General features: G+C 44.6%; 1 protein-coding gene across 9 annotated transcripts in view; it reads right to left on the bottom strand.

The window, feature by feature from the left end:
- Positions 1-26,258, bottom strand: part of AMOTL1 (angiomotin like 1) — a 208,455-nt gene that overhangs the window by 25,301 nt on the left and 156,896 nt on the right. For all 9 annotated transcript variants that reach the window (XM_020885530.2, XM_020885523.2, XM_020885534.2 and 6 more), the window contains 2 exons: positions 7,936-8,081; positions 2,867-3,016 (listed from right to left, as the gene is read on the bottom strand). In XM_020885530.2, the coding sequence (XP_020741189.2) occupies positions 2,867-3,016; positions 7,936-8,081 (296 nt within the window). The remainder of the gene's footprint in view (positions 1-2,866; positions 3,017-7,935; positions 8,082-26,258) is intronic.

The following is a 26,258-nucleotide window of genomic DNA, read 5'->3' as shown; positions in this document are numbered from 1 at the left end:
CTACATAGTATCTGCCACATGGAACTATTAAAACCCCACGGTGTTCTGGTGGATTTCTTTGTGACAACATTTTTGCCTTTTCTGGTATGTGAAGTGTTAGTTGGTAAGTCGTGTCTGACTCTTTGCGACCCCATGGACTATAGCCTGCCAGGCTTCTCTGTCCATCAATTCTCCAGGCAAGAATACTGGAGTGGGTTGCCATTCCCTTCTCCAGGGGATCTTCCTGACCCAGGGATTGAACCCGGGTCTCCTGCAATGCAGGCAGATTCTTTACTGTCTGAGCCACCAGGGAGCATGCTCACTGAGAAAATGAAGCATTAAAGGAAAAAAATTTTTTTTAATTATCTTTTTAATGAGTAGGGAAAAGTAGGGAAACCCTCAAGTTCCTTTCACAACAGAGGAGACGGATTAACACTATCATTAAACAACAACAACCCCCCACCCCCTGTAATATTAATGTAAAGAAATGCTGGGCAGTTCTGCTTAAAGATTGTTTCCCCTTTCTCTGGTCTCATGTCAGCCACACACAGCTGGGGTCTGCTACCCCTCCAAAGACAAGTCTAAACTGTAAGCAGCATAATACTTGAAGAGTCCCAATTCTGAAACTTCCATCCTCCCAGTGTGTGCATGCAAAGCTAAGTCGCTTCAGGCGTGTCTGACTCTTTGCAACCCACTGGACCTACCAGGCTCCTCTGTCCATGGGATTCTCCATGCAAGAATACTGGAGTGGGTTGCCAGGCCCTCCTCCAGCGGATCTTCCCAACCCAGGGATGGAACCTGCATCTCTAACGTCTCCTGCATTGGCAGGCGGCTTCTTTACCACTTGCACCACCCAGGAAGCCCTCTGTCCTCCCCAGGTAGCCTAAATCTGGCAGCTGACTTTATGTACAGTGGGAACGTTGTGTTTGCTGGTCTAAGGAAAAAATGGATGTGACTGTGCAAGGGTCTAAGTGTGCATATGGGAACAGGCCTCTGTGGCAATAGAGATATTTCCAAATAATGTTAATTTCACATTTCTTCTGGATATATAACAAGGATAATGGAGTTGAGTCTGGTTTCTTTCTTTCCTCTTTTTTTTTTTTTAAGAAAAAGACATCGTGCAAAACTAAATGTTGTTGATAATGTACAGGAAGATATTCTTATACATTTCAGATAAGAAATTGGTACATTTACTGTGTAGAGCAATTTGGCAATATCTAGCAATGTTTAGCATATGCATTCGCTATCCAGAAATTCCATTTTTAGGTATATCCTCTTGGGAAACTCTCACATTCTTTAGCAAGGAGACATGTAAAAAGGCAGCTCATTAGAGTAGTCTATAACAGCAATACCACTGGCAAAAATCCCAAGAGTAATCAGTGGGGGAGAGATGGTTGAGAATACATAGAGGAGCTGAAATGAAGAGTCTGGTTTTGCGGCACTCAAAATAGAAGATCCAGGGGTAAGTAATTTAACTGTAGGTGTGGGTGGCACGCTAACTGGAAAGGAACATTCTTTTTTGCTCTAAGTACTGAGATGTGCCTATTCTGTCAGCCAGAAACTCGTAAATACCCACCAGGTGCCGGCACAGTCCCGGGCACCAGAGAGCCTACCCTTCAGTTGGGAAGCTTAAGATCTCAATAACTGAGCAACAGAGAACAGCCGAAGGGTGGCCCTGAAATGCTGGGGAATGTGGCACATGTTAGACAGATCGGAAGTCCAGAGACAGACTCACTTCCTCCTAAGAAGCCAAGTTGGTGGGGGCCTGGGTAGGCTCCTGAATTTTCTGGGCAATCTCGCCAACACCTCCATCTCCGGCCAAGTACACATGCACAGAGGGAGCTGTGTGCGCTGCCACGAGAAAGGGCTGGACTGGCCTGAGCATGTGCTTTCAAGTGTTTTCAAGTGTTTCAACCATAACCATTACGCGCTGTCCCCTAGATAATTCCATGGAGCCTTGTCTCGCATTTCCCTGGTTCCAAACTTACAGCACACCCTTCACCAGCTGCACAGAGGGTTCGGCCCACAGCGCTGGCCGATGACATGCCAGGAGTCCCTAACTAGCCTGTAAAGGAGTCTGGCCCAGCTGGAGGATTTCTGCCCTTGTCGAGGCCCACATGGACCCCGGGCTGGGGTGTTTTCATCTGAGCTTCTTCATAGCTGCATTATAGGAACAGCTGTTATCCAGGGAAACAGGGAGCAGCAGAAGGACTAAGCACCTATGGCCAATACTAGCTTTCGGGACTGTCCTGACTCCTTTTGTCCTTGACCTCTGAAAATTCACTGATGGTCATGTCCGTCTTATCTCACCCCCATTCTAGGTGCCCCCCACCCTGACTCCCACCATATCTACACCCTTGAAGACACTAAGAGCCTTCAGGCTGGCCTTCCTGACTTTGACACCTGACCATCCAGCCCCTCCTCTGACACCACTGGAGGGCTCCTCCCTTGATCCTACGCGGGGAAAAAAAGAATTCACTTTCCCAACCTGAGCAAACGCCCTCCACAAACTGGCAGTTGCCTCCTGACCAGCCAGCTCCCTGGGCACGCTCCCCCGGCTGTACTGGACTCACCGCGTGTCTCACACCTCTCTCCTCTAGGCACTTAATTCCTCTATCTCTGATGCTTCTCGCAGAATGGCCAACAAGCTCATCTCTCCGAGTCCTACTCAAAGTTGTCTTCTGTGAAGCCGTCTATACTTGCATTCCCCCATGCCCAGCCCCCAGGGTCCCCGCTTGCTTTCTGTAAGGACCTCTGTCCCTCCAAGGGACTGGACCGCCAAGAACAGACGCTCTCACTAGCCCTGAGCTCCCAGCGCAGAGCGCAGCCCGCCAGGCAGCAGGCGCCGCTCCACGCATGCGCCGCCCCGCCCCGCCCCGCCCCTCACCTGCTGGGTCCGCAGGGCGTCCAGCTCCCGCTCCAGCCAGGTGCGCAGCCGCCGTTCCATCTGCTCGCGCTTCTCACACGCCGACTGCAGCTGGGTCAGGGCCTGCTGCAGCTTCTCGACTTTCTCCACATATGCCTGCTTCTCTCGGAGCTGAGCAGAGTAAAAAGGAGCACGGGATTTAGACAGTGACTCTCAAAGCTGGGGTGGAGGTGAGGGCGGGGGGAGGAGAGAAGGTCAAAGTACTTGGAGATGCTGTCCTTTCCCCACTCCTATACCTAAGCCATGCTGAAACAGAAAAGATTTAGGCCAAGGCCAGCAGTTACACCTAAAACGGCTGGGATGCTCTCAACTGAAGACCCTAAGAGGGCACCAGCTTTCGGTCATTTATACAGCTCTGAGCTCAATCCTTGGTTATTGCTTAGTAATTACAGCTTGTACAGGCATTGGAAATGAAGTTAATAAAGAATTTTTAAGTGTCATGAGTAAATGATTATTCGATAATGTTAACTGAAAAATCTAGAATCAAAAGTTATATACAACATCATCACAACTATGTCTATCATCAATGTATGAAAAAAGGAAATGAAAGCATTAATTGTGTTTACCTGTAGAGCAGAATAATTTCTCATCTTCTTTACTCTTCTGTATTTTTCAAATTTTCTATAAGTATCAATTACTACTGTAACAGAGATTGTGTCTGTATGTATATATGCACGTGTATCCATTTGTGTATAAACATTTCTTATTATAGATATTTGGAACTAACTTTCTCCTAAAGATTTCCGAGCCCTTTACGGATGAATAGCTGACAGCCCTGGAGAGAAGGAAGGGCCTAATGAACATGCAAACCACACAATAACTGAGGAGACGCAGATTAAGGTAAAAATGATTTATGTAAATGTCATATCAGGTATGGATTTAGAACCATCAATCAACAGCTTCAAATTCTTACCCTCAGAGTTTGTTTTCTCCCAATTAGGTGTCTGGTCCATGTTCATAAATTCCAGGCACATTTCTAACTTGCTGGGGATTGGCTGGGGCCAAAAATCAGACTGAGGCATTGATCTGATCTGGTCCTGGGTGAGAAGACACCAGATGCTATTTCCTGTCACTCTGCACCTCGGTGTACAGACACTTGAACTCATCCTGAGTTCAACCCGATTGCACTGGCAAGCTGGAACATGCTAGTGATTAAAGTACTTGCTCCTTGCGAAGGTCGGTGTCTGACTTCAGCAGGCAGTCCTGCCGGGACCAATGCCTGTGTCCTAGCCAAAGCCACTGCGATAAAGAAAGGAGAGGCTTCTGACCTTTTGCAGGGAGTGCAGACAGCAACAGCCTTTTCCACACCTGCTCCTGGGCTCAGTTTTCCTCTGGCTTTTCATTCACTGTGACTCTGGTTGCTTGAGGACCTACTGACTGCAGGTTCCTGTGTTAGAAAACCCTCATCTGATAGAATATCTTGTGAGGACTGTTCATATACCACTTACCATGTCCTGGATTGTATACTGTTCTGAGTGTGTAGCCCCTAAAATACTAATATAAGTACTACAAGATCTGTCTCCCTGGGGCAGAGTGCGCAGTATGTCCCCAAGGCTTGGGACAGTACCTGACATCCAGTTCAGTAAATATTTGTTAAAAGAATGAATTAATATTAACTCTAACTAACTGCAGGATTCCTGAAGACATGGTTCTCTCTCATTCACCCTTGTAACAGTACTAAGCCCAGCAAGGAGTATGTAATGATGAGGGTGATTAGGCATAACAGTAATTAATCACCCAACATTTTGCAAGCACAGCATGCCAAGCCTTGTGCTTTATATGCAGTATCTCATTTAATCTGCCCGAGTGACAGTAGAAGGTAAACTCTTACTATCTCGATTTAACAGATAAGAAAACTGAGGACTGAATAGGTTAGTGATTCACCCAAGATCACACAGCTGATTTACCAGTCCTGAGGTCAGGATCCTAACTCACGTGGTCTGCCTTTAATGTCCAAGCACTCAGCATTGTGGAAAGTTACGGTAAGCTGTCAGTGTGAGCCATCTGAACTGAGTTAACACCCTTCTTTCTTTTTTTTTTAAGTGTTCCATACCAACTTTCTGTAGATTGGCAAATTATTAATACATTTGATAATTTCTAAAAGCATTTGCTTCCTCACAGTATAATCTTTCAATGTGACACAAAACATTTTAAAATTTTTTTTCCTTTTTTTTTCATTTATTTTTAGTAGTTGGAGGCTAATTACTTTACAATATTGTAGTGGTTTCTGCCATACATTTTCATGAATCAGCCATGGATTTACATGTGTTCCCCATCCTGAACCCGCCTCCTACCTCCCTCCCACCTCCCTTCCCATCCCATCCCTCTGGGTCTTCCCAGTGCACCAGCCCTGAGCACTTGTCTCATGCATCCAACCTGGGCTGGTGATCTGTTTCACACTTGATGATATACATGTTTCGATACTATTCTTTCAGATCATCCCACCCTCATCTTCTCCCACAGAGTCCAAAAGTCTGTTCTATACATGTGTGTCTCTTTTTCTGTCTTGCATATAGGGTTATCATTACCATCTTTCTAAATTCCATATATATGCATTAGTATACTGTATTGAACACCCTTCTTTAATAAGAACAAGGAGGGATACTGGAAGCCAGACACATAAGCCATTTTGGAGAAGTTATATACAATCAGTCAAGCAAAGATCTTGTATAAATATAATGACAAGGAAAGATCCATAGTGGCGATTATAAAGAACCTGTCTTCAAGGAGTTAGCAGCTTTGGCTTTAATAGAAATATTAACAGAAAAAGCTTAAAAAATAATCATTTTTCTTCACTCCACACATGGAGATGGGCCCTTGAGAAATGATCTTAGTTATACTGATAATGAGTCCCAGCCTCCATCGCTCAAAGCGGACCTCCTGTCCTTCAGGCGTTAAGGTCACTTTCTGTAGCAAATGTTTTCCTATTCAATGAGCTGCTTGGTGGTGACAGGGAAAGCTCTGGGGCTGCTGCCTGAGATACTCATGCTAGCATTAAAACTGTACATGGGGACATCCCTGGTAGTCCAGTGGTTAAGATGCCACACGTCCACTGCAGGGGGCATTGGTTTGATCCCCGGTTGGGGAACTAAGATCCCACATGACACATGGTATGGCCAAAATATGGGGGGGGGGGGAAATTAAGTATAAGTTGCTAGGAAAAAACTGTACATAATACTTGTGGGGTTTAACAGGATAGGTCTAATGGACAAAACCCTATTGACTTAAATAAAACAGGAAAAAGTGGAAGCAGTGACAGATTTTATTTTCTTGGGCTCCAAAATCACTGCTGACTGCAGCCATGAAATTAAAAGATGCTTGCTCCTTGGAAGGAAAACCATGACAAACCTAGACAGTGTATTAAAAAGCAGAGACATCACTTTGCCGACAAAGGTCCATATAGTCAAAGCTATGGTTTTTCCAGTAGTTATGTAGATGTGAGAGTTGGACCATAAAGAAGGACAAAGAAGTGATGCTTTTGAATTGTGATGCTGCAGAAGACTCTTAAGAATCTCCTGGACTACAAGGAGATCAAACTAGTTGATCCTAAAGGAAATCAATCCTGACTATTCACTGGAAGGACTGATGCTGAAGCTCCAATACTTTGGCCACCTAATGGGAAGAGCCGATGCACTGGGACAGACTGATGCTAGGAAAGATTAAGGGCAGGAGGAGAAGCGGGCAGCAGAGGATGAGATGGTTAGACAGCATCACCAACTCAATGGACAGGAATTTGAGCAAACTCTGGGAGATGGTGGAGGACAGAGGAGCCTGGTGTGCTGCAGTCCATGGGGTTGCAAAGAGTCTGACATGACATGACTGAGCAACTGAAAAACAACTACTACTGACTTAACAATCTTTGCCTTTAACTGCTTCAGGCTTGAAGTTGAAGTTTGCTGAGACACTGGAGTCACTTGGCACCAGGAGATATTTTTGGAAGGAACAGTTTTTCATTTTCGACAAGAATAAAAGCACTTAGATTAGTAACAATACTGCATGCTGTGTGTCAAGCACCAGCTGGGTTCTGGTGGAGTGTATTTTAGTCATGTGTCTCTCTGACTTCCAGTTCCTGCTCTCCACAACAGGTCTGTTCAGCTCAGCCCCATCACACAGGGGCTTGTGCAGCCGGCTCCTCTGTGCTGCGCTATCTACAGCCTGGATCCTGGAACTGGGGCCTCAGGAGTGGCCACTCTCCTTCCCTGGTCAGGCTTAAAGGAAAAGTTTTTCCCTGGTGGCTCAGATGGTAAAGAATCTGCCTGCAAGGTGAGAGGCTGGGGTTCGATCCCTGGTTCGGGAAGATCCCCCTGGAGGAGGGCATGGCACTCCAGTATCCACTCCAGTATCCCACTCCAGTATCCTTGCCTGTAGAATTTCGTGGACAGAGGAGCCTAGTGGGCTACAGTCCTTGGGGTTGCAAAGAGTCAGTCACAACTAAGAGATGAACACTTTTACTTTCTACTTCTCAAAAGTTCACCTAAAGGCTTGATTTCATCAAAAAAGCACTAAGCCCATAATGCTTGAGCAGTATCAATATTTCCTGGACTGGAGGGGCGGGAAGGGTGGTGGTCATTGCTAACTGAGCCAACTTCTAAAAACCGGAGACAGGTTTGAAGAACACCACTCCTACCCCACCCAGTCAGAAGACTGGGCCTTTTTTAATGCACGAGAGAGCCCAAAGACACAACACTTGAACTGTTTTCTTAATTGAGTCTCTTTTCTCCACAAGCACCAGTGGTTCCCAGTCCTTCCATTTATTTCCAGCCCCTGGACACCTGCCAGGCAGTGGGTGGCAGCCCGGGTTTATCGCTGAGATTGAGCTCTTTGCTGACGGTATTCACCACTGCCTCTCATCTTTTGCCCGACTCTGGGGTGAATCAGCTCTGTTTTTACTCGTTTTTATTTCAGAGGTTACCTACATTGCTCCCCTGGAGTTGGCTCTGGTTAAAGTTGCTGGGTTAGGAAATGGACATGGAGGCCCTTGGGACTCTGGGCACCACCCCCTGTACCCCCCAATCCTCCCGCGGGCTCACCTCCTCTTCCAGCTTGATGACCCTGGCCTGGGCGTTGCTCAGAGCCTGGTCTAGGATCTCGATGTGTCTCCGGTGGTCCTCACTCGCGGTCCGCACAGCCGCCAACTCCATCTCTAACTTCTCCTTTTCCTTCAGGAATTCCTTGTCTAGAAGGGAGACAGAAACAAAACGGGCTCTATCAGAAAGCACTCCCCGCCTGGGCTCCCCGCCAGTCTACATCTGGCAAGGATTAGGAGTTGAAAAACATGCACCAAGTGGAGGGTGGAATTACTGCTTCTGCTTCTTGTTCATAGGGGTGCTGGGTAAGGCAAGGATTTTCTCAAAAACCACTGTTAACTCTAGATGTATTCCAGGTCACAGCTCCAGAGACAAACAGCACACACAGATCTAGTGAGTCCATATTCTCAGGGGTTCACTTCTGCACAACATTTGCTTTAAGGCTTCAAATTAACCTTGGGCCTATGATTTCCTTTTCGGCTCACAAGCTGTCCCCACTTCTAACTTCCAAACCAGTGATGGAAAGGCAGGCAATACTAATGATAACATTAACACTCCCATTCACTGAAAAATAAACCCTGGTCCAGGAGGTTCAGTTTTCGCTCTGAGGCCAGGCAGCAGAGGGGAGCTTCAACCCAGGCCTCCAATCTGTGGCTGGGTCCTCTTCCACGTAACCCAGCTTCATCTTTTCTCTTGGTTCTACTCATGAGAGGAAAGATGAAGTGCTCTGGATGTGTGCAAACAGCCTTCCTCTCCTCCGCTGATGCCGTAACTGAGGGTGATCACCATTTCTTTGCAGGTGGCAAGCAAAGGGTGCCTCCCACTTGCCGCTTCCACCTGGCCCTCCCATAGCCTCATCCACCGTTTGAGAAGCAGGCAGGGCCCATTGTGTCATGAGGTCAGTATTATTTACTGAAAACATCTCTCCTGTTACAAAGCAATGCAGGCATACCTTGGAGATACTGTGGGTTCTATTCCAGACCACCATAATAAAGCAAGTCACATAAATTTTTTTGGTTTCCCGGTGCATATAAAAGTTATGGGCTCCCCAGGTGGCACTACTGGTAAGGAGCCTGCCTGCCCATGCAAGAGATGTGATAGACGCAGATTCGATCCCTGGGTCCGGAAGATCTTAGATTATATTGTAGTCTACTAAGCACGCAACGGGCTTCCCAGTGGATAAAGAATCCTCCTGCAATGCAGGAGACACAGGTGATGCGGGTTCAATACCTGGGTTGGGAGGATCCCCTGGAGAAGGGCAGGGCAACACCATCTGGTATTTTTGCCTGGAGAACCCCATGAACAGAAGAGCCTGTCGGGCTAAAGTCCACAGGATCCCAAAGAGTCGGACACAACTGAAGCAGCTGAGCACAGCACGAGCATGCAGCAACAGCACTATGACTGAAAAATAATCTTCATACTGTAATTAAAATATACTTTATTGCTAAAAAGGCCAAAACAAAACAGTACTGTCAAAGATCATTGATCACGTCACCATGACAAGTATGATAATAATGAAAAAGTCTGTAATATTGTGAGAATTACCAAAACATATCACAGGGACTGGAGGAGATACTTTTGGAAAAATGGCACCAAGAGACTCGCTCAATGCAGGTAACTACAAACCTTTAATTTGGGGGGGAAAAAAAAGGCAACAAAACAAAGTGCAATAAAATGAGACATGCCTGTATATTTTATTTTCAAAGTAAATTAGAATATTCAGATATGTTGATTATAATATGGAGAAACCTGAATGGACTTAATGTGTAAAATTAAGGGATTGGTTAAATAAAGTACAGTAAACCCTACAATAGATAGGATGCTGCCATTAAAACTAAATAAGAGAATATTAGTGAGGAGGAAAAAAATCTTCATTATTGAAAAAAGGCGAGGACAAAACTCTGTGCATACTCTTCCATATTTGTAGAAAACAGGGCATTTACCAGCAACAATAGTTACACATTGACTTCTCCATGCATGGGATTTTTAGAAGTATCTTTGATATCAATTTCTCATTTAAATGATTTCTCCTCTGCAATCACTCTCTGTGCTTTTTCATTCTTTTAACTTTATTGAGGCTTTCAATGGCCAAGTCAAAGATCTCTCTTGGTAAATGTCACACAGCACCTGAAAATATGCTGGTCATTTTCAAATATCTTTTAATATTGATTTCTGACATAATTCGACAGTGATAAGAGAACAGACTCTGTATGATTTCAATATCTTTAGACCATCAAATTTTTGCACCTTGTTTTATGTCCCTAGGTATGTTCCAGTATCTCCTGATTTATAGTCTATGGGAACTTGAATAGACTTTGTATCCTACTGTTGTATGAAAAATATATACATTTTAATTATGTTGAGTTGTTTCACAGTGCTTTTCAGGCCCACTATATTCTACCTCTCTATATTCATTCTATTGGGCTTCCCTGGTGGCTTAGACGGTAAAGCATCTCCCTGCAATGTGAGAGACCCGGGTTCAATCCCTGGGTTGGGAAGATGCGCTGGAGAAGGAAATGGCAATCCACTCCAGTACTCTTGCCTGGAAAATCCTATGGATGGAGGAGCCTGGTAGGCTACAGTCCATGGGGTCACAAAGAGTCAGACATGACTGAGCGACTTCACTTTTTACTTTCATTACTTTTGGAGAGTTTGACACTGAAACTCCAACTAAAAATCTTAATTTATCTACTTAAAAAATAATTGTAATATATAGTGGAACTATATGTAACCTTGTTCTGTATTTTCCAAGTCTCCTGTAAATGTGTTATCAACTTTCATAATTTAAAAAATAAAAAAGAGAGGGAAAGAAAAGAAATTGATTTCTCTGTGCCCACACCACTCAAATGCCCCGTACTGGTTATCTAGTCCTCCTAGCAAACCAAACTGAAACACTAAGAACCAAAGTCTGAAAGCTGTACAAGCTTGTGATAGTGGTTTCATTCATTCATGATTTCCTTGGATAGCCACTCAGTCATTCAGCAGAGTCATCAAACATCAAGGACTGTTCTTACAGGCACTGAAGCAGTAGAAGGAATGCTGCTCGTAAGGAGAAGGGAAAATGTGGTTCTGAATATAGGGCAAAGACATTTTAGGGCTGTTTATTGTTGTTAATCTGCTCTGTTGTGTCCAACTCTTTGAGACCCCCATGGACTACAACACGCCAGGCCTCCCTGTCCATCACCAACTCCTGGAGTCTACTCAAACTCATGTCCATTGAGTCAGGTGATGCCGTCCAACCATCTCATCCTCTGCTGTCCCCTTCTCTTCCCACCTTCAATCTTTCCCAGCATCAGGGTCTCTTCCAATTAGTCAACTCTTCGCATGAGGTGGACAAAGTATTGAAGTTTCAGCTTCAGCATCAGTCCTTCCAATGAATATTCAGGACTGATTTCCTTTAGGATTAACTGGTTTGATCTCCTTGTAAAGGGACTCTCAAAAGTCTTCCCCAACACCACAGTTCAAGCGCATCAATTCTTCGGCTAATACTCAGTAAACAACTCACAATTTTAAAGCCAGGAGAAATCACAGGAAATATCCCCATCGAGTTCCGCCCCCTTTGCTTAATGCATGAGGAGAGGGAAGCCCCGGAGCGAAGGCACTTACCCAGTGTGCCCGCCAGCTGGGGCAGAGCCAGGACAAAGGCCGGTCTCCTGATGGCTGCCGTGATGTCCTTCCCGCCTGACTGCACTGCCCTTGCCCTGTGAGCTTATGTCAAGGGAGTCAGCATGCAATGGAACAGCTTCAGAATGGATAGAATGAACGAGCAGACTTGTAAAGAGAGTGCTGGCTATGATGGCGAGAAACAAAGTGAGGCCACCAAGACCCTGACCCAGAAGAGCATTACTTTTGGACTCTCATATCCCACTGCAACGACCAACTGCCTTCTCCCTTCTCCCTTTCAGTGGCCATGAGATGCTACTTCCCAGTGCTTGCAGGAGGCCTAAACAAATGGGCCGGAAGCTCTGGGCATCCCCACCCGCAGCCCTGGGCGGACCAGAGCATTTCACACCTTCTGTGCAAAATTACTGACATTTGAGCACTAGGTCCCTGGGCTGGACAACATCTGAACAGGCATGGTGCCCACTGGCCTTGTCCAGGCTCTGAAGGGCACCCAGGGGTTAGTTTCTCAGCAGGCAGACTTGGAGACGAACTACCCCAGTTCAGAGTTTCTGCCTGGTTATCAACCTAAGCTTAACAGTTTCTGTCTTTGTTGAGGGCAAAGACACATCAGGTTGGACCAAAGGCAAAGTCGAGAAGCCACAACTAGAGCTTCTTGCAGTTTGCAAGTCGATGATCACAAACACTGCTGTGTCATAATGACAACTATGACAACTCCTTGGATTTCTGGATTAATGAATACCCTTCCTCTCCCCCCAACACATACAATTGCAGCTTTTGCTATTCCCTTGATTGGCAGTAGCAAACTGTGGATAGGGAACGGACTTCAGCATCCGAAAGAACTGGATTCAAATCCCAGGTTCACCACTCTCCAGCTCTGAGGCCTTGGGGGAGGCATAACCTCTTTGAGTCTCAGCACCCTCATCTATCAAATGGGAAAGATAAAAGCTACATTGCGGAATTGCTGTGATGAGTCTGTTGACTAAGATGATGCAGATAAAGACTAAAAGGACAGAAATAGATCTTTATCTCTTTGGGTCATTATTGACTCCATGAGCCTAGACCACTGCCCGGCTCAGTAAACGCTGTTGAATGAATAAATGAATGAACAAATCTCTCAGTTCAGTTCAGTTCAGTCGCTCAGTCGTGTCTGACTCTTTGCAACCCCATGAATCGCAGCACGCCAGGCTCCCTGTCCATCACCAACTCCCGGAGTTTACTCAGACTCAAGCCCATCGAGTCAGTGATGCCATCCAGCCATCTCATCCTCTGTCGTCCCCTTCTCTTCCTGCCCCCAATCCCTCCCAGCATCAGGGTCTTTTCCAATGAGTCAACTCTTCGCATGAGGTGGAGTTTCAGCTTCAGCATCAGTCCTTCCAATGAACACCCAGGACTGATCTCCTTTAGGATGGACTGGTTGGATCTCCTTGCAGTCCAAGGGACTCTCAAGAGTCTCCAACACCACAGCTCAAAAGCATCAATTCTTCAGCTCTCAGCTTTCTTCACAGACCAGCTCTCACATCCATACATGACCACTGGAAAAACCATAGCCTTCACCAGACAGACCTTTGTTGACAAAGTAATGTCTCTGCTTTTTAATATGCTATCTAGGTTGGTCATAACTTTCCTTCCAAGGAGTAAGTGTCTTTTAATTTCATGGCTGCAGTCACCATCCGCAGTGATTTTGGAGCCCAAAAAAATGAAGTCTGACACTGTTTCTACTGTCTCCCCATCTATTTCCCATGAGGTGATGGGACCAGATGCCATGATCTTAGTTTTCTGAATGTTGAGCTTTAAGCCAACTTTTTCATTCTCCTCTTTCACTTTCATCAAGAGGCTTTTTAGTTCCTCTTCACTCTCTGCCATGAGGGTCATCTGCATATCTGAGGTTATTGATATTTCTCCTGCCAATCTTGATTCTAGCTTGTGCTTCTTCCAGCCCAGCATTTCTCATGATGTACTCTGCATATAAGTTAAATAAGCAGGGTGACAATATACAGCCTTGACGTACTCCTTTTCCCATTTGGAACCAGCCTGTTGCTCCATGTCCAGTTCTAACTGTTGCTTCCTGACCTGCATACAGGTTTCTCAAGAGGCAGGTCAGGTGATCTGCTATTCCCATCTCTCAGAATTTTTCACAGTTTAATATGATCCACACAGTTGAAGGCTTTGGCGTAGTCAATAAAGCAGGAATATATGTTTTTCTGGAACTCTCTTGCTTTTTCGATGATCCAGTGGATACTGGCAATTTGATCTCTGGTTCCTCTGCCTTTTCTAAAACCAGCTTGAACATCTGGAAGTTCTCTGTTCATGTATTGCTGAAGCCTGGCTTGGAGAATTTTGAGCATTACTTTACTAGTGTGAAAGATGAGTGCAATTGTGCAGTAGTTTGAGCATTCTTTGACATTGCCTTTCTTAGGGATTGGAATGCAAACTGACCTTTTCCAGTCCTGTGGCCACTGCTGAGTTTCCCCAATTTGCTGGAATATTGAGTGCAGCACGTTCACAGCATCATCTTCCAGGATTTGAAATAGCTCAACTGGAATTCCATCACATCCACTAGCTTTGTTCGTAGTGATGCTTTCTAAGGCCCACTTGACTTCACATTCCAGGATGTCTGGCTCTAGGTGAGTGATCACACCATCGTGATTATCTGGGTCGTGAAGATCTTTTTTGTACAGTTCTTCTGCGTATTCTTGCCACCTCTTCTTAATATCTTCTGCTTCTGTTAGGTCCATACCATTTCTGTCCTTTATCGAACCCATCTTTGCCTGAAATGTTCCCTTGATATCTCTAATTTTCTTGAAGAGATATCTAGTCTTTCCCATTCTGTTGTTTTCCTCTATTTCTTTGCATTGATCACTGAGGAAGGCTTTCTTATCTCTCCTGCTATTCTCTGGAAATCTGCATTCAAATGGGAATATCTTTCCTTTTCCTCCTTTGCTTTTTGCTTCTCTTCTTTTCACAGCTATTTGTAAGGCCTCCTCAGACAACCATTTTGCCTTTTTGCATTTCTTTTCAATGGGGATGAATGAATCTCTACTGGGTGCCAATTTCATTGCCAACAGTACAGTAAATGGCAGCTCCTGTTAGCAGTTAGCACTTGGTCTCCTTGGGATCTCCTGACAGCCTTTGCTATGCAGCAGTCCACGTCACCTCGGAAGCCACCACTCATCAGATGGCTGGTACTGACCTTGAAGCTCTCCGGCTCCCTGCTCTGCCCAGGGTCCCTGAATCTCACAGTTGGCGCATCAGGACAAAGATGTGGGTACTGGGCGGAGATTGCATTAGCTCTGGAATTCCTGGGTTCAGACATCTCTGCCCTGAGTTTGATGACCTTAAACTTCAGACTGAAGTAATGTTAGTGTCATTCACACTGGCTCAGAACTCCTTGTCCATTGACAGGAAGTAGTGCTCTCATTTAAAAAGTAATGTCCATGACAACTCGTGTTTGTGAATGGCTACTGTGTCCCAGGAGTGGTGACTTACATTATTCCCTTCAGTTATTCCATTCATGATCTCTCCTTTCAAATTACTCTACGAGGGAGGCACTGTTATGATTCCCATTTTCCGGTGAAGGATAAGTAACATGCCCACAGAGGTGACGCTTATCAATGGGAGAGCCAGAATCCTCATCACACCTTTTTAATGTATGTTCACAGGAAAATTGCCACATGCCTCCACTGTACAAGCATGAGGGATGAAGACCCCTGGAATGACAGAACCGGAGGTGTGGGAAAGCATCATCGCTACCCAGCTCATCATGGCACAGGTTTAAGTATGTCACGGGTCATATCATCATCTCAATATACAGTGATTGATACTACACATGTATCTTTTTGCAAATATTAATTATCTGCTCTGTGGAGGATTCAGAGTACTGGACAAAAGCATGAATCTTTTTTTTTAATTAACTTTTAACGGAGCATAGCTGTCTTATAATTTTTTTTAAACACTTAAAACTTATTATGTTGTATTGGGGTATAGCCAATTAGCAATGTTGTAGTAAAGAGTGAAGGGACTCAGCCATACATTAATGGATACATGTATCCATTCTCCCCCAAATCCCACTCCCATCCAGGCTGCCACATAACATTGAACAGAGTTCCATGTGCTATTCAATAGGATTTTGTTGGTTATCCATTTTAAATGTAGCAGTGTATACATGACCTTCCCAAAGTCTCTAACTATCCCTTCCCCTCCGGCAACCATAAGTTCGTTTTCTAAGTCTGTGAGTCTCTTTCTGTTTTGTAAATAAGCTTATCTGTATCATTTCTTTTACATTCCACATATAAGAGATACCATATGATATTCCTTTTTCTCTGATTTGCTTCACTCAGTATGACACTGTAGGTCCATCCATGTTGCTGCAAATGGCATTATTTCATTCTTTTCAATGGCTGAGTAATATTCCATTGTAAACAGGTACCACATCTTCTTTATCCATTCCCCTGTCAATGGACACTTAGGTAAACAGTAAACAGTGCTGCAACGAACATTGGGGTGCATGTATCCTTTCGGATCATGTTTTTCTCCAGGTATAAAAGCATGAATCTAGAATCCTGTACAGTTTTGTGACTCAGAGTAAATGAACATCTTTGTGCCTCAGTTTCCTTGCCTTTAAGGTAAGGATCCTACTCACCTACTCACCAACAGTATCTACTTCAACATGCATATAGCAAATGTCAACTATGACATGCTATGGCTATTCTTCTTGTCCAAAAAGTGTGATAAGTTCTTGGGCTACAAGGTGAGTAGGCCAGAGCACCCTGCTCTTAGTTGGGTGGGAAGAGAGGCAGGGACACAGGCAAAGGCCCTGGGACCAGCTGCTCTAAGAGATGCTGGCGCAGGTTCTATGACAACTCAGGGAGGACCCTTGCCTCAGGCCCAGGGTAGGAGGAAGAGGGGATGTCAAGGCAGTGAGCCTATGTGGTGGGGGTCACTGTGCCCCTTAATCCCCTGGAGACACAGGGACGAGGTATGTCAGGGCCATCTGAAAAAGTCATCTCTTGGGAGATGCCAAGGGTGAGTCCTGTAAGTGAAACCTTCTCACAGGAAGGTCCCTCCAGTTTATAAGCGAAGGCCCTCGGGATGGAGCTCGAGAAAGACCAGCCTCACACTGAACTTCTGGTCGATCTCCAAGGTATATACTGAGAATTCTTAGAACAGGCAAGTTGACACAAGGGAACTCATGCCCAGAATGGTCTGTTTACTCAGTGGATATGAATTACCCTCGACTGTGTGGAGTGGGGCGTTGTTTAGCCTGATGGCTCCGGTCCCATTTACACAGAGCATGTCTGCTAGCACACTGTTGACTCTGGAAACCACAGCGATGGCATGGGCTTTGTAGCTGGCCGACCTGGTACGATTCTGGCACCTTCACAGGCTGGCTCACTTTGAACACGTGACTTCCCCTGTGCAGACTCCATCTCCTCCGAGGCAACTAAGAAAACCAATTTTGCAGGAATGCTGTGAGGATTAAAATGATGACTAGGTGGCTCTAGTGGTAAAGAACCCACCTGCCCATGTAGGAGACTAAGAGCCATGGGTTCGCTCTGTGTCGGGAAGATCCCTGGAGGAGGGCATGGCAACCCACTCCAGTATTCTTCCCTGGAGAATCCCAAGGACAGAGGAGCCTGGCAGGCCACAGTCCACAGGGTCGCACAGAGTCGGCCATGACTGAAGCGACTTAGCACATAAAATACCTACCGTGGGGCTTGGCACTTAACAGACACCTCACCCCACCCCTCCAGGTTGTCACAGAGCACGAGGCTGGGCATCCTGTGTTATATAGCAGCTTCCCACTCGCTATCTATTTAACATATGGCCCGTCAGTTAAGTCAGTTCAGTTGCTCAGTCGTGTCCGACTCTTTGCGACCCCACGGACTGCAGCATGCCAGGCCTCCCTGTCCATCACCAACTCTCAGAGTTTACTCAAACTCATGTCCATTGAGTCGGTGATGCCATCCAATCATCTCATCCTCTGTCATCCCCTTCTCCTCCTGCCTTCAATCTTTCCCAGCATCAGGGTCTTTTCAAATGAGTCAACTCTTCGCATCAGGTGGCCAACACATTAGAGTTTCAGCTTCAACATCAGTCCTTCTGATGAACACCCAGGACTGATCTCCTTTAGGATGGACTGGTTGGATCTCCTTGCAGTCCAAGGGACTCTCAAGAGGACTGATCTCCTTTAGGATGGACTGGTTGGATCTCCTTGCAGTCCAAGGGACTCTCAAGAGTCTTCTGCATCACCACAGTTCAAAAGCATCAGTTCTTTGGTGCTCAGCTTTCTTTGTAGTCCAACTCTCCTATCCATACACGACTACTGAGAAAACCATGACCTTGACTAGATGGAACTCTGTTGACAAAGTAGTGTCTCTGCTTTTTAATATGCTGTCTAGGTTGTCATAGCTTTTCTTCCAAGAAGTAAGCATCTTTTAATTTCATGACTGCAGTCACCATCTGCAGTGATTTTGGAGCCCCCCAAAAATAAAATCTGTCACTGTTTCCATTGTTCCCCCATCTATTTGCCATAAAGTGATGAGACTGGATGCCATGATCTTAGTTTTCTGAATGTCGAGTTCTAATCCAACTTTTTCACTCTCCTCTTTCACTTCCATAAAATTTAACATATGGCAGTGTATATTATATGTTTCAATGCTACTCTCTCAATTTGTCCCACCCTCTCCTTCCCCTGCTGGATCCATCAGTCTTTTCTCTATGTCTGTGTTTCTATTCCTGCCTTGTAAATAAGTTCATCAATACCATTTTTCTAGACTCCTTATATATGCATTAATATATAATATTTGTTTTTCTCTTTCTGACTTACTTCACTTTGTATAACAGGCTTTAGATTCATCCATCCCACTAGAACAGACTCAAATCTGTTCCTTTTAAAGGCTGAGTAATATTCCACTGCATATATGTGCCACAACTTCTTTATTCATTCATCCATTGGTGGACATCTAGGCTGCTTTCAGGTCGTGGCTATTGTAAATAGTGCTGCAATGAACACTGGGGTACCTGTGTCGTTTTCAGTTATGGTTTTCTCACGGTATATCTTCAGTAGTGGGATTGCTGGGTCATGTGGTAGCTTTTTTCCCCTAGTTTTTTAAGGAATCTCCATACTGTTCTCCATAGTGACTGCATCAATTTACATTCTCACAGCTGTGCAAGAGGGTTCCCTTTTCTCCACAGCCTCTCCAGCATTTATTGCTTGTAGATTTTTTGGATGATGGCCATTCTGATCAGTGTGAGCAAATACCTCACTGTGGTGTTGATTTGCATTTCTCTAATAAATGTGCTGCTGGTTTTTAATGCAGAGCTCCAATTTACGGCTGGAGCTGATGAAGGGAGCAAAGCTACAACCTGACCCTTCTCAAGCAGAAATTAATTTTCTAGGCCTTTCTTCTTTAAAATTTATTTATTTTTAATTTAAGGATAATTGCTTTACAATATTGTGGTTTCTGCATAACATGAATCAGCCACAGGTACACATATATTCCCTCCCTCTTAAACCTCCCTCCCACCTCCCACCCCTTCCCACCTCTCTAGGTTGTTACAGGCCTTTCTTGATATAAAGGTTTTTTGAGAAGTTTTCCCCTAAGCCCAGTATAGCTGGAGGGACAGTGGACTCTGGCTACCACAAGCCTGACCAAGGGGTGACTAATTCACTAGAATGCTTGGAAGGCAAAAGAGAGGTCCCTTTCCAAATATCACATGATGTAATTTATATGTGGAATCTAAAAAAAAAGAAAGATACAAAATAACTTATTTATAAACAGAAATAGAGTCACAGACATGGAAAACAAACTTAACGGTTATCAAAGGAGATGGTGCTTGTGTGGGGAGGAGATATTAAAAAATTAGGAGTTTGGGATTAACACATACACACCACTGTGTATAAAATAGATAACCAACAAGGATGGACTGTATTGCACAGGAATATACTCAGTATCTTACAATAATCTATATTGAAAAAGAATCTGAAAAGGATGATATATATATATATATCATATATATACACACACATATGTATGTATATACATAAAGTTGAATCACTTTGCTGTACTCTTGAAACTGATATAAAGTTGTAAATTAACTCTATACCTACCTATATAAAGAGGCAAGTACATCTTTACCTGGAGTAGACAGCTGTCACAGTGGCCGCTCAGACAACTCTCCACTTGGAAACATGTCTACTATGGCCCCTGTTTCGCAGGGCTAAGTTCTGAGCAGCTAGGTCTGCATTACAAAGCCCTTCTCATTCCCCAACCCCACTCTCCAAGTGACAGGAGCAAACCTGAAGGGCCCCGGGACCCGAGCCAGGCCAAGCGAATCATCTTGTCTGGAACTGCATGAGGGGGCGCCTGGGTGAGGGGGGTGCTGACACAGACCAGCAGCCCAGCTCTGAGGCCAGGGACCACATCGCGCATGTGCGTCGGACAACGCGCACAGACAGAGGACGAAGAATCAAGCAGACGGCGAGGCCATGGTGAGAAGGGAAGAGAGAAAGGGAAGTCCCCCCAAACCATCTGCCTTTGGGTTCTCACAGACAGGCCGGCCTGGGCCCCTGGCCCCTGCGAAGCATGTCTGCACATCTCGCCTAGGGCCTCCTTCACATACAAAGATACTAAAAAGCAAAAACAAAAAACCCCAAATCCAACAATAATAGTTCTCTTATCCAGGGCTAAAAACCTTTCTTTCTGTAAAAATAAAATCTTTCTTTTTGTAACCAAAAGGTCACTAACACACTCGCTGTTTTTTCTTTACACCTCTGTTCCCTCCTCCACCACGAAAGGACTTGGATTGCAAGGAGATCCAACCAGTCCATTCTAAAGGAAATCAGTCCTGAGTGTTCACTGAAAGGACTGGTGCTGAAGCTCAAACTCCAATACTTTGGCCACCTGATGCAAAGAACTGACTCGCTGGAAAAGACCCTGATGCTGGGAAAGGCAAGAGGAGAAGGGGATGACAGAGGATGAGATGGTTGGATGGCATCACCAACTCAATGGACATGAATCTGAGTAAGCTCCGAGAATTGGTGATGGACAGGGAGGCCTGGCATGCTGCAGTCCATGGGGTCGCAAAGAGTCGGACACAACTGAGAGACTGAACTGAACTGATTTCTTCCTCCACCAAGAAAGGACCTGATAGTAATGTCTCAGGACAGGCTCCCCAGGACTCATGGCACCAATTCTGCTAACTGGACACTGCTCTACCATGCTAATAAAATGGACTCCCTCTTCTGGAAAGACATCTGAATAATTATTTGCCTTACTATCCCTTCCTAAAATGTCCCCTCCTGTTTCAGGATCCTTTGGCCATATCCTGGCACCGTACCTTGTAATTCTGAGCAGACGTGGCAGAGGAGCCTATTCCAAGGGTCGGCTATGATTCATGGAATAACTGGAGAGTCAGATCCACTTTCAAGTCCTCTCTACTGGGGTTATGAGAGTGGAAAGACAAGAGGAAGGTACTCCAAGTACTTCACTATAAGCCAAGCTATTTAGCTTCATTCTGCCTCAAAGATATTCTCTTAATGCCTTCGGAAGCTACTTCTTCCATCTGCCCTCACTCCCTCACTCCAGTTTGAAAGCCACAATGACACATCCAGAAAATATAATCCAAACAGAGCACTGTTTACAGCAGGTAAGAGCAATCTGTTCACAAGAGGTTTATCTGATGCAAAACATCTAGAGATGATCTACCTTTAAAAGTCCCACTCATTCATTCAGAAATGCAAAAGTGATAGAATACAAAGCTGACCCCATATCCTCCTGGTTTGGTTTTTTGCTGTCTTTGTAAAATGGGCTGATAAAAGTTTCTCAGGTAAGGAAGCTTATTATCTCAGACCAGGCTGTTGGGCTCCCTGCCATCCTCGTATGCGCATGCGTGTTGCCATGGTTCCCGGAGACAGGGGTTGTGAGTGGGCGGCTAAATAGGTCTGTGAACAAACACAGAACACTCTAGCCGGGGTTTGTTTTAAATGGCTGAGAGTGAACTGTTTCAAAATGAATTCTGTAATAAGAAAGATTAAGGACCAAACTGTTCTGCAGAGTCCTGGGAGGAGGAGGGGGGCAGGCGGAGAAAAGGGATGCTGGCTCAGGTAAGGAGGAAGGGGCTCCTGACAAATGCGCCCACGTCCTAACCAGAAACCTGTTTCGGCTTCGTGCGTTTCACACTCTGGGCTTCCAGATAAGCGTTCTTTTCTTCTTTCTTTATTTTGGCCGCACCACTCAGCATGGGGGATCTTAGTTCCTCCACCAGGGATCAAACTTGCACCCCCCTGCAATGGGAGCATGGAGTCTTAAGCACTGGGCCACCAGAGAAGTCCCCGGATAAAGTCTCTTTAAATGAGACCTCTGAGGTTAAAGCCAGTAGTTCAGACATTACAAGGGAAACACCGATTTGTGGAAATGCCTGCTGTTAAAAGGTAGGGAAGACACTTGGAGAAATGAATCAATCTGGGATAGTGAGGCAAAGCCTTAAGCGTGAAGGGTTCATTCAGTCTTCATTGCCCAAAGCTGAAAATAGAAATTTTTCCCTTTTACAAATGGAGAAGGAAATGGCAACCCACTCCTATACTCTTCCCTGGGAAATCCCGTGGACAGAGGCGCCTAGTGGACTACAGCCATGGGGTCGCAGAGAGGTGGACACAACTTAGCGACTCAACAGCAGCAGCAGGGCAGCAAGATGACTCTAACATAGAGATCAGTTTTCAGGCCCACAGTGAAGGCTACACGCTGATTCCTGCAGTAAGGAGACTCTCCTGCACACATACACGTTGAGGGGGAAAGAAGTTCTTTCACGAGTCTTGACAGTTTTCTACTTGTACTCCAGGGACAGTGGCCAACGTCTGAGTTAATCCTTCCACCTCCTGGACTGACTTTATCCTGTGTCTAAATCCTTCTATCTTTGTAGGATTTTAGGGATCTAAGATAGTAGCAATGTTTCCTATGGAAATATAAAAAGTTTAGGCAACACCTCACCGAATGAGTATTCTATTAATACATGATCAAATTCTAATGCAATCTTTAAAATGAAATTCAAAAATAATCCTTTTCAGATGCTTTTCCCTGGAAAGTAACAAACTCAAACCACAAAATCTATTGATCTAATTGAGGAAAACAACACACTTTGGTCTTATCATACTCTATTTATCTGTTGCTCTTTAGTATCCAGAAAGTGAGTTTAATACCCCAAAGTGCTTTTTATAGCACCCAATATAAAATATCTCAGACATGGATTTGGTAAAATATCTGAATAGCAGTAAAAGCTCTCTCAATATAACTTTTTCTAATCTAATCATTTTTAGTATTGCATTTTTATTTTAGAAATTATATACTTTCAAGTATAATTCATAGATTTTTTTAAACCTGCCTAAATATATACCTAACCTGCAAATTTACTCAGCGAAACCTTCTATATTCATACATCCATTCACCCAGCTCAGTCTCCTCATGTGCTGTTTGACCTTCCACTTTATATTTTTAACATGAAGTAAAAACGTACTGCCACTTCTGTGTCACTGCAGACAGCATAATAAATTATGCAATGCATTAAAAATGCCAGGACGCATAGGGCATTTGATTTTGACTATACACCTATGCATGAATCGACTGTCAACGAAACCTGATGGCTTATACTTTCTATAATCTCCACAGAAGACCTTTTCTGCCTTCTCCTTCATACAAAAAGATAAAGAACAGACACATCTGTTTCCAAGTATGACAGTCAGAACCTACCAGACAATTTTGCTGCCCCTGCAGAAAACAACCACAAAGCCTGGACATAGTGCAGAGACCGACGGCCTGAAGGGAGTAAGATGGGAGGCAGGTGGACAGATGGTGTGGGGAGGCCTTGCACTGCAGAGGTCAGAGCTGCACATGCTCGGCCTGCACTGGGGCTGGACTGCGACAGCCGTCACGGCTCATCACACTGTACACTTAAAATGTGTGAACTTTACTGTCTGAAAATATGGGTATGTGCTATTTTGACTTAATTTAGGGCCTCCCTGGTGACTCAAATGGTAAAGAACCTGCCTGCAGTGTTGGAGACCTGGGTTTGATCTCTGGGTCAGGAAGATCCCCTGGAGGAGGGCATGGCAACCCACTCCAGTATCCTTTCCTGGAGAATCCTATGGACAGAGGCACCCAGCAGGTGACAGTCCACAGGGTTGCAAAGAGTTGGACACGACTGAGCGACTAATACTTCACTTTCACTTCAAGGCATTAGTATAATACATAAAATAAAACTATGCTTTCTAAACGGGACCTCTGAATGGCAGATACGAATTAACACCAAAACCTGGGTGAGAGAAGTAGATGCTGGGGAAACTGTTCTATGTGGGAACAGAAGTGGTTTAATTTTCTGATCAGGGAGAAAGAAATGAGTCACCTGCAATTACAGATTCTCCCTTCCTTTAGCTGCTGCGAGCTCTTCCATTGTCAATTTTGTAACTTGCTTTGAGCAAATCCTTTTCTTCTTCTTTCTACCAAACCACAGTCTTTGTCGGCAAGAAGCAAATTAGAAGCAGATGCAAGCTTATTTTTAATGGTCCAAGACCAAATTTTCTGGACTTAAAACACTTTGTCCCCTCAAAGTTCTTGGATTCCATTAAGACACAACCGTATATTCTGTTTCCAATTCATGAACCAAAAATAATTTCAAAAACTAATTGTAAGAAACCACACCCCAGGGTTACTTATTGTAATTTGCTTATTTTTTTATTCTTATCATCCAGAGAACAAACAGTTTAATTTCATAGATGTTTTGAGAAAACTTTTAAGATTCTAGGCTGGTCTCAGCAATTTTCTTGGTTTAGTATCTGAGGAGATATACTGAACTAGCCAGCAAGGCTTTTTATTATAATTGGCTCAGGTTCAAACATTTTAAGAAACATAAAATGTTCATTCCAGTAGCTAGAACTCATTTAAGATGACTTGAATACACTATCATTAAGTCACAGTACTGGGCTAAATAATTTGCAGTTAAGAATTCTAGTACAAGAATTACTTATGTTTGCTTACTAAGCTGGATTCTTCTCTGGGTAAAAAATGTGAAATTTCTCATTACGCCCAGAGCCAACAGAGATGACCTTTGGAGGCTGGAAAGGAAAAAAATTAAGAAAAAGGAGGTCCCTATTCTTATCATGGTCTTGCATTAAGTACTGAAGAGGCCTTGGACAAATCATTTAATCATCTGTGGTCAGAGTTTCTTCTTTAATGAAGCATGGAGGCCACGCTAAATGAGCTCTAAAATCATTGGGAATCCAACCCTGCTACCTGTCTCCAATGCCTGGTACACAGGAAGTGGCTCTCGAGAATCAGGACGCCCTGGGTTCAAAGCCCGTCTGCTCCATTTACCTGCCTGTATGACCGTGGACAAGTTCCTTAACGTTCCTGAGCCCTAGTGCCCTCATCCATTAAAGACCTGTAATACCCACCTCACAGGGCTGCTTGCAGGATGAACCGGGACTGCACACCGACAGAGGTCAGCATGGCGCCTGGTGGACAGGAAGTGCTCAACCCGTGGTGGCCACCTTACCATTTCTGCATGATCTGAAGCAGGACCTGAAGGCTAGATTATGAGGGAGCACACTTGCAACTCCACCTAAAGGTAAATTCTGAACCATCAGATTAACAGCCTCTGAAATCACTGTCACTCATAATGGCCATCAGTTGGCTTTTAACGAGCTCCAGTTCAGAGGATACACTCGCTGCTGATAACCAGACTTAGGGCCATTCAGATACTCCTCAACCCAAGAACTGTAGACCTCACCTCACAGCAGGATGCATATGGGAAGATTAATGGCCCTGCTGGGAGAAGGACCCCTAAGATCTTGGTACCCAGGAGGCTACCACTGGTGGGTAACCACAGGGCTATCCTGCCCAGCCCAGTTTCCACCATTAGCCAATTACGGATTCCTACTGGGCTAACAAAGGCTTGTAACTGCATTCGTATGTGTCTCAGTTTATCTCATGTGAAATAACCATGTTCACCTAATTAGGAATGAAGTAAAAGATGACTAAAACCCTACCAGGAAAAGAAAATAACAGTTAAATCCTGATTTATAAATTTGGACAATTAACAAAATAAGATATAAGAAATATTTCTGAAGTTCTTTATTTTCCATCCTCCTTTTTTGTTGGGGCTTCTTCTTTCCCTTCCTCCTCCATATGCATGCATGCTAAGTCACTTCTCCATAACCAGTGCCTAAAACAGAAGTCCACACACTATGGCCTGCAGGCCAAATCCAGCCCACAGCCACACCATCTGTCCATGGCTCATCTACAGTGACTTTTTCAGACCAAAGGGATGGAATTGAGTAGCTGTGGCACCCAAGCCTAGACTTATTTACATTCTGTCCCTTTATGGAGAGAGTTTGCTGATCCGCAGTCTAGAACACAGCTCAACCATAGTAGTTAGCTAATAACTGTCTTGGACAAAATGATAATGGTCATCATTTCATTCAACATCCAACAAGTGCTTATTAAATGCTTCCAAGCACCAGGCACTGTGCCAGCTTCTGGAAACATAGTAATCTGGGACTACAATGGTGAGAATGACAAGGTCCATGCCCTCATGGTGTGGACAGTTTAGAAAGGGAAGGGAGAAAATGGTCATCCAAATGGTTCCTCATTTACAGTATGATGAGTGTTTACAAAGGGAACAGGGGACTGGAGGGATATATAAAAGGAAGA

The sequence above is a fragment of the Odocoileus virginianus genome, chromosome 10 (genome assembly GCF_023699985.2).
Source record: "Odocoileus virginianus isolate 20LAN1187 ecotype Illinois chromosome 10, Ovbor_1.2, whole genome shotgun sequence".
NCBI lineage: Eukaryota > Metazoa > Chordata > Mammalia > Artiodactyla > Cervidae > Odocoileus > Odocoileus virginianus.
This window is presented reverse-complemented; position numbering and strand designations above follow the sequence as displayed.